General features: G+C 37.0%; 1 protein-coding gene across 3 annotated transcripts in view; it reads left to right on the top strand.

Moving 5' to 3' along the window:
- The window catches only part of LOC149088174 (voltage-gated inwardly rectifying potassium channel KCNH2-like), a 424575-nt gene that overhangs the window by 206423 nt on the left and 205079 nt on the right, over positions 1 to 13073 (top strand). The window contains exon 1 of one of the 3 annotated variants that reach the window (XM_089245284.1): positions 10234 to 11243. The exons of the other annotated variants lie outside the window; for them this stretch is intronic. Within the exon in view, the coding sequence (XP_089101410.1) occupies positions 10665 to 11243 (579 nt within the window). The 5' untranslated portion in view covers positions 10234 to 10664. Of the gene's footprint in view, positions 1 to 10233; positions 11244 to 13073 lie in introns of those variants that run through there. 3 annotated transcript variants of the gene reach the window in all.

A 13073-nucleotide genomic window follows, 5' to 3' on the forward strand; every position in this document is an offset into this window, starting at 1 on the left:
TATATATTTGTATTGATGTGTAAGAGTGCTTTTTTCCTCCAACAACGTTATCGAGAAAACTGGCGGTCTTTTCTGTTACGCCATTCCAGTCTGAACACTCCTGCCGTCAGACAAGAAAAAGATTTACGTAAGTGGTGTGATGGGGTAATTTTGACCCCCACGGAAACTTTGATCAACGATATAGAGCCAGTGATTCCCAACGTGGGCGTTAACGCCCCCTAGGGGGGCCGGTAGAAGCTACGGGTATAGCATAGGATTCTATGGGTTAGATTGCGTTGGGGGGGCGCTGGGAGAAAAACATTTCTGGAGAAGGGGGCGATGGGACAAAAAGGTTGGGAAACTGATATAGACGGGAGAAAAACATCGCAAACTTGTCAAACACGTGTAAACAACTAGATTGGAAAGTACTCGAAACAAGATGGCCCAGATGCATTTCTATCTCAAGGGGTGGCAAGATTAAGAATGTGTGTGTGTGTGGGGGGGGGGGGGGAAGTTGAAATGACCCCACCACGCCAGTTAAGGGTTAAAATTTTCAATAACAGATGGCACCATTGTCGTTTTTTTTCACGACGTTTTCTTTGTTCCTCAATTAAAGAGGTTTAATTTAGACATGTCAAAGTGAGAACGCTTAACAACAAACGCTGCGTATGGAAGAGCAAATACTATAAGATGACCAATAATCCCAGAAAACATTTGAGTCCTAATTATCCATTGTGGAAGAGAAAGTCCAAGACGGAGGAACAGAAAATATAAGAAAATAAAGTGGATGTGAAGGGGAGTGGTACAACCACGTCAAAGACGGCCCCACATCAACGGAGAGTGAAGCACGTTCTGATAGGCCCTCAACATCTAGAAATGAGATCGTTATTGAGTAAGTGAGGACTCTGGTGTGGCCGGATCGTCATATCACGATCACAGAACTTGCAGATGAAGTGAGCATTGGCATTGGATCCGTTCATTGGTCGTCGGCTGATGCAATGTCGAAGTCATGCTGTCTGTGTTATCTGGCTCTACTGGCGAAGTTCATCACGAGTACACGCACTGCACGGAACAACCATCACCAAGGAGTACTAAGAAGAGATTCTACTTTGCAACTGGCAACTCCATCACGATGTCAAAAACGGAAATGCAACACGGCGCTTACTTACACTTCCTCACTCATCAGTGGCCTGCCGGCGACTGGCAGCTTCTGCAAGCAGGAAAAAATGCAATATGCACACTAGGATTGCCTGAATGAACTCCAGAACTTTGCCACTGGACTTATCCCGTTGCCGAGATCTCTTCCGGCGCAGCTTCGTGGCAGAGTCTGGAACAATTAGGATTGCCTGCATGCATGCACCAGTTCAAGCCTACTTAGATTCATTGGTTCACGCATGAACAATCATGGTCAGATCCTTTTTGAACAAACCTCGTATTTGTGTTCAGCATGTCAAAATCATTCGGTGTTTTATATTTTCACGTCGGACAGTTTTATTGTTGTCCAACGATACCGCTCGTAAAGACTTTTCTTTTAACATTTAACATGGTAATGCAGTCGACGCCACTCATTGGAATCACGGATAATGTTATCATCCGTGTATTGTTATCACTTCTGCAAAGGATGGAACGGACCAATATTATAGCATGGGGAAATTCGTTTATAATTATCGGGACTTTGAATAGCGTTATCTTTTTCGTCAAAAGTGGTTTTTTTTTTGCGCGTTCTGAAGCCAAGGTAAAACCACATTTCTTTGCCTCTAAGTTATCGTTATCAGGCTACGATGCAATGTAGGATACTAGAAGATGTTCTCTTTCCCCTCCCCTTTCCTGTTGACAAACATTTCCGTACTTAATATCATCATCGGTTCTTAGTATTCGCTGCTATTCATGTACGTGTGGAGCTGCTTTTGCAATGGACTTCCTAGTATAGTGAAGACAAATGTATGTGACGAGAAAAAAAAAAAGTAATTTTCCTTCAGTTCTTGATCAGTTTCTTTCAGTTGAAGAGATTCAAATTTCTTTTTTTCCAAGAAATTTTCTCAAAGGATCTATGAAACACATTCGAAAAAAAGAATACCGTAATTCGTGATATACATTAGAAACTGTTCCATTTTAACGCCTCACAATGGCTGAATGACAAAATCGCAGGATTTTAGCACGAAAGGGAACAGTAAAGTCCCGTTTCACGAGGACCAATTTACGAAACGAGATACCTGGTCACCATACATGCAAATGGAAAAATTTCTCGATGTAGTTATCATTCGGTTGTTTCTATCAGAAACCCAGAGTCCGGATGTGATCACATTAAACGACATGAACTGTATCTCCAAAACAAGAGCTAATAAAACTTTTAAAGGGTGATATTCTTATTCATTAGGTTAAAACCATTCAATTGTATATTTGACGCAATTGTATATTTTCCCGGACGCAATTTCATTATAGTTATAATGATTACAAAATTCCAATCCAAAAATTGTTTTAATTATACAACTATGGTATAGTCAAGAGTCTTTTCATAATCAAAATCGATGTGTGTCCTCAGTGTATTTTTTTTCCCCCGTGATATTCTTTTTCCTGTTAAAGGTCATACCGGGTCTTGAAAGCATTAGGAGTGCGCGGGATATTCATTTGTAAATCGCAGCCGGACAGTTGTCGACAAAGGAATGGGAGGAATATAAAGGATGAGATCGAAAAAAACCTTCCATCGTCAGCGAGAAATCCTTGTTCTGTCCTTACAAAGAACTATCCAACTTCCTATGAACTTCCGGCAGAATTTTTATTTTCCACTATTCCTCGGAATGGTCGCTTTTCATGTCAAAGATCCTCTTTTCATGTTCAATACAGCACTGGCACATTCCGTGATGCCAACAAGACGTCTCCTTTTAAGACAAGTCTCAGATGTCCATGTGGGAGAAGGAGGATTTAGTTTCCATATCACGATTTCAAACGCGGATATTGAAATGAAAAAATAAAAATCACGGACCTTTTTATTAGATTCTTGTTGGTTTGGCCGTCTATTTTCCTCTATCGTCCCTAAGAAACTTAATAAGGGAGGATTACTGTGTATCCGGGACAGCGAGAGAGGAATTTCCAAAACAATGCCGGAAATGTGGATAAAATAATGGACGGAACTTAACACCTGCTGCGTCGTCGTCGATAAATCACGAACTCTATTTTATAAAGGGTTACAGGAAACGTCTGGACAATGGAGGTCTTAAAGTGATCATTTTTCACCCGATTCGCCAATTATGGATGACCGATGGAATTCGGTTTGAGAAGCCATTTTCACTATAAATATCTATGAGGAAATTCGCATTAACAATGTTACATGATATTAACACGCCGCTCGATATTTTCATTTGAATTTGGGCACTCAACTGCATGTGGCAACCAGACGTCTGTATTTTAAACTTCCTCATCATGCTTCAGAACATTATTATGGGCATAATCAATGTTATTATGGGCGATATTTATGGTTACATCTCTTTTCAGCCACCTCGTTGGGCATTTTGTCTGTTGTGGGCATTTGTATTTGTACTACATTCGACACCGCTCGTTAGAATAACGGATAATGTTATCACTCGGGTATTGTTAAAACTTTCGTTATCGGGACTTCGATTTATGTTATCGACTTTTTTCTTGTTGTATATTTTGAATCTATGATTGTACCTGACTAATTTTTTTCCCAATTTACTTATCGTTATCACAATATGTAGGGGAAATCGACTGTATGAGGAAATATTTATGCTTTAGAAAAGTAAAATTCATCTCTGCCTTCTCTCAGGGGGACTCGAATACTTATCTCTCGTCGAGTGCACTACCACTGAGCTGTGAAAGCAGATAGAATATTCTTTCCTTGGAGCGTGTCTATATATATAAATAATATATATACGCTCCAAGGAGAGATAAATAAATAAATATATTTATTTATTTATATTTATTTATATATGTATTTATTTATATTCTGAATGGCTCCGTGCGATGAAAGGTGGCAACATTTCACTAATGGCTCACAAATAACATCACGGTCACGAGTTGGTGACGTTTATGTGGAGAAAGATGTCCTCTTCATTTGTTAATACAATAGGTATGACAAACTGGCTGTATGAAGGCCATCTGGTGGTCTTGATGTCATATGTGGGCTATTCGGGAAATGTTGCCGCCTTAAATCATATGGAGCCATTTAATATATATATGAATACGCCAAGGAGGTTCCGTCTGCTTTAATAGCTTAGTGGTAGAGCATTCCTCTGGCGTACGAGAGATCGGGGTTCAAGTCCCCGCACGGACAGAGATGAATTTTCCTTTCCTAAAACATCAGCGTTTGTTCATGCCGCCAGTTTTCCGTATATATATATTGTATCAACAAGTGGAGAGGGCGTCTTTCTCTAGTTATCGTTATCAACCTGTAAGAGAGAAGGTGTGTGTCCCACCACCCTCCTTCCCAGGTTGACAAATATTTCTGTACTCAGTTCAAAATGGTCTAATTGGGCGTGACGTGACACAGCCGCTATGATTCTATGTATGTGTAGCGTTGTTTTTGCAATGGGTTTCCCATAGTGGATGCATTTGTAAGGTAAAAGAAGTCCTTTTCTTCAGTTCTTGGTCAGTATCTTTCAACTGCCCACATTCATAGTTCTTTGGCCGGAAGACTTTCACAAGGGATCTGAAGAACGTATAACTTACATTTAAAAACTTATCATAATTTGTGGCACACATTACACAGTTCCGTTTTAAGCCCTCAGCATTTCTGAATGAAACAAAAATGATTTTAGCTTAAAATAGACTACATCCTGTGTATGAAAATAAATAAAAAGAACTGGTATAATAATTACATTTTGAAACGTGGGACAATCAATGTGGAGGAAGAAAAACGGAGTTATTTATTTCTATACATCTCTTTCGACAAATCGGGACAAGTGTTCATTATACTTATAACAGGGTGTTTCGGATATTATCATCAATCGATTATTGTTATCAGAATCTCCGAGTCCCGATGCGATCACATTGAGTTGCGTGCACTGTATTTGAAAACTGCGGGAAATATACTAATGATTTCAAAAATATGGGTAAGTTACACATTCATTTATTTCAAATTAGGAAAAAAGTAGTCTTTATAAAACTTAAATTTTAAAATTTTATTACACAATAAAAAAATGAGGAAATATGTAGTATTTTTATAACTAATTAATGATTTATAATTCCTAATATATAACTAATTATAATTCCTAAATTGGAGATTTTCTTGTCATGATTTTATATGGATTTAATAACGGTAATAACAAATAGCTTGTCAACTTGTGACCCGACTCAACTTCGCTTTAATGTCCCGATTTCTTCTCGCATAGTTATAGCCTAATCCTAATAGCTTGAAAAAACCTAAAATGCATAAGCATCCAAACAATTATGATTATCAGTGCTATTAACAAGCAGATTTGATTTTCATATTGAATTTGAGCATTCAATTACTCTGTCTGTGTTGTTAACAGACGTCCGTATTTCGAAGATTCTTGTCCATTCTAAAGAAAATTTATTTTATTTCCTTCAGAATAGACTTGCTAAAATAAAGGAAATGCCCGCTTACTATTTGAAATCATAGTACCTATAAATTGATTCCAAATTATTAAAAAGTATTAATCGCAATTAAATTATAAAATTTTATTACACAAAGCATAATAAGGGGGAATGCTGTAACTTTGGTTATATAAAGCCTAATTGCAACTGAAATCCTGTTTTCCTTTCCACTTTTTATATCTTTTTCGGATTTGTGGTAATGACAAATAACCTATTACTTGATTCCAATTTGGGGCGATCGGCTGAATGTCCTGCTTTCATCTCGCCTAGCTATGGTCAGCCTCGCGTGTCCGTCTGGAAACGCTTGCAAATTTGCGCTACCGATATTATTAACAGCAATTTCAGATTTATATCGTGAATATACCTCTTAAAAAGTGTCATTCATGAGATATCTCACTTAATAAAAAACCTCTTATTTTATAGCACTGACAATCTTGTTATATTTTGTAAAGTTGATTTCTCTCAATGGAAAACTTTCCCACACATCCCTTACTTTGCACCTGTTAAAAATCGGAAGAAAGCCTACTACATTAAAAAGGGTATGACATTTTGAAGCGAGTTTAGAAATTTCTGCTGTGCCGTTTAAAGGGTTAATTTCAGAATTTGTATGGTTGACAAACGTCCGTACTTCGAATGTTCTTGTCAATTCCGTACGAATATTTAAAATAAGAGAAATGAATTTTTTTTAATGAACATGAAACACATAAATTGATTTTAAATTAAGAATAGTCGCGTAATTAATATTTTGAAGTTTTATTACACAAAAGCAAAAGTAAAGAAATTTTGTAGTTTTGGTTGTAACCCAGTTATAACTAGCAATAATATGGGATTTTCGGTCACAGATTGGATATGTTCTTGGCATGATTTCATTCTATAAACTGATAATGACAAATAATTTTATTCGACGACGATCTACGGAAGAAAAAAAAGTCCCGCTTTCATCTCATATAGTTATGGTCAGCCTCGGCTGTCCAGCTATGAGTTGAAAATCCTGGAAGCCATACCACTTGCCGCATAATACATTTTCTGCAATGAAAATGGCAATTATTGTATTTATTGATACGATTAACAATGCTTATTCCATTAGTCAAAACAATTATGAATTCTACTCTATTTGTTTCATATATGGAGAATTAATACGTGAGCACATGTTGTACATTAATGCCCAATTTATAACACTGGGGGAAATGTTCAGAATCGTACCACGTCAGGGATCTTATGAAAATGGAAAATATTTCCCGCTAATCTTTCAGAACTCTTGATAAATCGTTCTTTTGGGAAATGGTTTTAATTAGCTCGAGGAAATAAGTGATTAAATTCCACGTCGGACCAAACAGCCGTGAAAATTGTTCCCGAATTAAAACCGAGAGATTATAATTAGTGAAGATGGTGGCTCGAAAAAAATCTAGAATAAATATTATATATGTTCAAGCTTATGTTCATAAAAAGATCTAGCAAAGCAGAAAAAGGTGGATCTCACATGCACCGTGCAATGCATAATATGACATATGCATAATATGCACCGTGCATTAAATATGAATTCAAATCTTTTTCCATAATTATGAATTTTCAGCAAGATTTGTAAGAAAATGAAGTGTCGTATATCGTATTGAGCCTGTGGAAATACGTGAATAGTGCTTTAAAATTGAAGGAACGTCCCCAACTTAAATTTTTAAATAATTGGAGTTATAAAATCAATACGGAAATTTCCCATTATTGAAGTAATTATTGAAGTACTTGTGTGATTGAGAAATTTCGGAATGATCTTCGAAGAGCGAGTTCAATCCGTATAGGGTATAAATTCTACCATGCTAATCTTTCATCATTTTTCTTGAAGCCGGTTTTGGAAATTCTAAGAAACAGTAGGTAGTGAAAAAATACCTTGAAATTTTTTACAAGATATAATCTGGGGTTTTTAAGTTGAGATATTCAAGTTAATCTGGGCATGGGTGGAGATGGGGGAAGAACAGCATCAATGACGGAGTGTATTGATCTAATGCGTATGCATGTATATGGATTGGCATCATCATCATAATCACGTGCAGCTCCCCCCCCCCCCCAGCGTTTCATGTCTATCTCAGCCTATGATCTGGGGACGACATCACCGTTACATTTTGGCTTTATTTAAATCAATGATGGTCAGTCAATTTGAACAAATTTAAAAAAAGAGGATATTTAATGAAAATGAATATTGAACAAATCAAAACTCAAAAATGTAATTTTATCATATTAAAATCAAAGTGAAAGCGGTGGAACAAATATTTATGGATTTTTGACCTAACTAAAGAGAAAAACAACGAAGAAATAATTCAATCTAGATTCTGCCACGAATACAAAAAGGGTAAAAATGATGGATTTTGTTGCACGAACTTTCTTTACGGAAAAAGAAAATTGATATTCCCTCTCATGTGCAGCAAATATAAACGACCAATCAATTATAATCACACCTATTCCAAAACAATGTCCCATTGCAAATAACCCTTTGTATCGAGCCAAATTACGATGACTGTAGTCAGAAAAACAAACTCGAAAAAAACTGAGGAACTGAAAGACATCTTCGTATGACTAAGCATATATCTTTGCAGCATATGAGCATCATTCGTTCAGTTCCATTACGAAATGAGAAAATTCAGAAAACTGTCCATAAGCCACTTTTGTATAATGTGGGCATTACAGTTATATCCGATTTCTTCACTACGATTTTATGTTTTTTTACTGCGTTTCTTTTCTTATTTTGTACAAAGCAAATTTTTAGATAATTCCTTGTTTTTTTTTCAGCATGGCTTTTACCTTCACCAAATTCATTGATGAATTTTTTCAATCCGTCATTTAAAATTCAAAATCATTATTTGATTTCAGAAATCTACAGGTTTCCCCGTTCGGTAGTTCCTAAACAGTTCGAGGAAACTTTCAATTACAAAAAGTATTTACAATTTTGTCACCTACCATCAGTGCCGTCACTAGGCAGGTGCCGCACAGCATCCACTTGGAAGGGGGCCCCTTTAGGTCCATGGCCAGAAAGGGACTAAATGCCAATTCTTGCACAGGAATGGCTAGTTACGGCACTGCCTACCCTCATAAAAACCGAGTAAGTCAGAAGAATTGTTTCTTAAAAAGTTGATAAATTCAAGTCCCTGGTTCACATTAATCATATTTAGTTCGATAATTTAGTTATGCAAATCTAGTAATTTATAGTTCATTGATAATGCAGTAACATTTTGAAACACATAAAACTCCATTCTCTTACGACCAAAACTGGCTGAGTTCAAGCAAACTAAAGTTTAAACATCTTTTTCGCTGCGAAATGAGGGTAGTACACAGATTCATTTCAGAGACAATTGATTTTGAGCAATTAAATTTATTCATCATGAACACCCTATAACAGTTCCTAAGTGTATTTCGCTGAAGAAAATTATATTGGTTATTCGGTATAAATTTTTATAAAGCTCTTTAACGCTTGGCTGGAATGATACGTTTTATGATAACGGATATACCAGGAAGTTCAACGTTTAATAACTCAGCCAATTCTGGTCATGAAAAACTATTATTTTTTCCTAATGTAATTGAATCAGTTTCACTTGAAATCATTTGTAGAACCCCACGTCTATAGAAAAAATTGAATTTCGTAAATCTTCAAAAATAAGTTTTTGGCTTAAATGGGTTCTTTGCGGTTAGAATATTTGAAACATTTTTTTTATAATTGGAAATTTCCTCCAAAACGTATTTAAGAATCGGACATTTAGCAAGGATTAGTAATTATTTGTAGTAACTATTAGTAATCCATCAGCTTAGTGTTGAAGTATCGAGTCAATCGCATGGTGTACGTTCTTTCGTAGGTGTCAGGTACCTAAAATTGCACAGAATTAAAATCACTATATTTTACATTAATAGCTTCTTCAAAAGTAATTTCGTTCACATACACCACACTTATGTAATTTACTCTCATAATAGAAGAAAAACGTCCTCACATATCGTAATCGTATATTCACAAAAGTAAAAGCAAATGTTAATGTTAGTAAACAAAACACCGAAAGTTTCCTTCAAGAAGTTTTTCATATTAGGTAGAATAAATAAAGCCGAGAGAAAAGTTCTTCTCGCCGTATAAAAACTTGGAGACGAGCAAAATTTCTCAGACCGTCAGATATTTATAGTAGATGTTTGCGGACAACAAAACTGAGCAAATACAAAGCTTCTCGGAAACACACGAGGGAGAGAGACCTGGGCCTCGCGAGGTCCGTATGGAGTGAAAGAGACGTAAGAAAACGTTCGTGAAGTAAGTGGAGAAAAGAGCGAAGAAGGGAGTGTCGTGGAGCTGCGTGAGAGAGAGAGCACACACAGAGACTGCGATTCCTCTGGCAGGCAGACGTGGCGCGAACTTCGCAGGAGCGAGACGCAAGGAATAGGGAACCCAAAACAAACTCCAGACCATCAAATCTCTTGCAGCAACATCAGCTCCTCACGCGATGGACTCAATAGATCCGCCCTTCAATTTTATCGGCCAGTTTCATTCCGTTCCTAAAACTCAAAACGCTTTCCTCGCAGCATTGCTCCTCCATGCATCTACTTAGTCGGTACCTCCCGAAAGTTGTTTTCCTATGACTACATTGCCGTCATGACCGTCATCATCATAACAGTTTAGCGACGTCCGGAAAGTGTGTCTGGAAACGTTTTCTGTTGGATAATGTTTGATAATGACGGCGATGCCACCACGCTCTGTGATTGCGTCTCATTCCTGCATCCCATGTCGATGTGCCGTGCGTGATGCGTCTAATGAAGGAGGGATGCTTCCGATCGAAATCCATCCATTTGAAGAACTGGGAAAAGTTTGGCATTAATGTGTGTCAGTGAGTCTGTGTGGCAGCAGGGAGGAATGGATATTATTGATTTTTTAGCATCAAGTTTGTTCGTTGCAGCTTGTGGGGGGAAAATCAACAAGTGTCATGCTCGCACCCGTTGCGTTTAGAAAACGAAAATGTTTGGATGTTTATGGATATGCAAAGAGGTTGATGTGATGTTATGTTGTTCATTGTCAACGTGATCCCAACTCGTAAATTCTCTTCTGTGATTTATTGCCATTGTCAACGTGATGCCATCTATTAAACTATTACAGAATGAAAAAGAATGGTAGGCGTTATTCGGATATTTTTAATTTGAAGAGAGGACGACATAAGTCGTTCGATCACCCCGATGGGAACACGACCGCCCTGAATGGGAAGAGCGACCACGATGGCGGTGGTGGTTGCGGTGCCGGCAGGGACAACAACAACGACAGGTCCACCACGACGACGAGTGACCAAGATACCACCACCACTTCGACTAGAGACCAGCACAGACCTTTCGTTATAGTTAGGGTCGACGAAGACGGACAGGAGGATGTCGTCGACACCTGTCACCTCAGCGTTCCGAGTTCCGCCGAGAGTGGTCGCCAGTCTAGGTTCTTTCAGTTTAAATCCGGTTCCAGGGCCCGCGTGCCGAGGAAATACGGCAGCTTGGACGAGCCTTATTCTTCGTGGAGGATATCGCAGAACATCTGCACGGTCAAAAGTCCGCCGAATAATTACAGCTGTAGGAAAAGTGTGGTGACCCTACAGGTGGATAACAGCGACGCGATTTCGGAGATCTACAGCATAAAGGATGATCTCAAATCCATATACAGGAAACCGAGCAGACACAACAGCATTGTACCACAAGTAAGCCTTAATTACAATTTATAAATAATAAATTAATAATAACGTGATCCTCACGTATTCCCGAGGGATCAGCATGATCCGTCCAGGGAATTTGTTAGTGTTAGTAAACATCCAAGCCGGAACCGGGATTCGAACCCAGACCTGCACTGTGAGAAGCTAGAGTTGTTCCCTAACCACTCGACTACCAGGCGGTAGTTATAGTAAACTGATTTAAATCTGGTCAAGCTTTTACAGTCATCTATCGCTGATGGATGATAGAGCCATATATTTTACTATTCCATCAAAGTTTCTAATACCTGCGTTTTTGGTTCGTGAAATTGAACCAAAATGGTTACACGAAATCTCAAAATTTCCGAATAAGATGCCCACTGTAGAACCTGAGCCCATTAAGAATTATTTTTCTCAAATCTTCACGAACCAATAACATCTCATGATGATGCTAGCCAGGATGAGAGGAAATGTTTATCTGTTGTACCACATGTGAAAAAAATGGTTCATTGCATGTTAGACGCTCCGACTTGCTCACGGTCATGATGCCCCGTTTTTCTTACAAAGCGTGCTTTAATTCATAATTTTTATTCGAATCAGTGATGGAAATAATTTGCATAATTTAAGAATTGTTTGAAAATGAATATGATTATGTATGAAACATTCATCTCACATATTTACGTTGTTGAATTTTTTTCCGTTTCATGTCACTAAAAATTTGTTGTAGCAATGAATTTCTCTCAAAAGTTTATTTATTTATTTATTTATAAAACAAAGCTACAGGTTTAAACCCAATTACAGCTTGCAGTAAAAATAAAAATTTGCACAGAATAGAAAAAGCGACATGATAAAGTACACAAAATACAAATAAAAAGTAACAAAGAATTACGCAAAATACAAAAATTCTATACAGAGATATATACAACGCAATCACAGCAAAAATCTTCTAAAGTCGGTAAAAGACGAATGAAAAATATCCAGATGTTGAGGAAGCGCATTATAAAATTCGGAAAATCTGTTTATAGCACAGAAATTACCAATATTAGTATTATATGATTTGATGGCAAATAAACAATTAGATCTTGTATTGTGACACTTAATATTGAAACAGATTTCATTAAGAATTGGTATACAATCAATTTGGTTAGTCAACAGTTTCTTGAAAAAAATAACGAGCAAGTACTCTCTGCGTTTTTGTAAGCTATTGACATTGAAACTGTTTCGTAGATGAGTGGCAGATAGAATATTGTTATAAGGACCATATTTTTTGAAATATAAATACCTTAGAAAATTGTTTCGAATAATTTCAAGACTCATAATATGGCAAGCGTGAAATGGGTTCCAGATAATTGAAGCATATTCAAGTTTAGATCTTATAAGCGTATTAAAAAGGGATTTTAATACGCTTTTAAGTTTATCCATTAGCAATATTTGGTGGTTTTGCCGACAATTGGCAACATTTTTGGTGATATTAGGGGACATTTTGGAGAAAATTGGGACATTTTGGAGAAAATTGGAACATTTTGGAGAAAACTGGAACATTTTGGAGAAAATTGGAACATTTTGGTGAGAGTTGGAAACATTTTGTCGAGAATTGGTCATGTTCAATAAAATATGGTCACTCCAATGAAAATAAAATAACTTCCCGCACAGCATTTGATTTCATCTGACATGTTTGCATCAAAAAAGTTCTCGATGACGTCAATGTCACTTATAACGACACTTCGGCTATAACAATTTTTGGTGAAATCTTCTATCGTCGTTTTAACCGAGTTTGTTTTATTTATAGATTACCGATTTCGTCATTTTATTTATATATATAGTTCGAATCAATAATACATA

The sequence above is a fragment of the Pholcus phalangioides genome, unplaced genomic scaffold, assembly GCF_987345545.1.
Source record: "Pholcus phalangioides strain wild (caught in Gottingen) unplaced genomic scaffold, Ppha-v1.0 ptg000003l_1, whole genome shotgun sequence".
NCBI classification, from domain to species: domain Eukaryota; kingdom Metazoa; phylum Arthropoda; class Arachnida; order Araneae; family Pholcidae; genus Pholcus; species Pholcus phalangioides.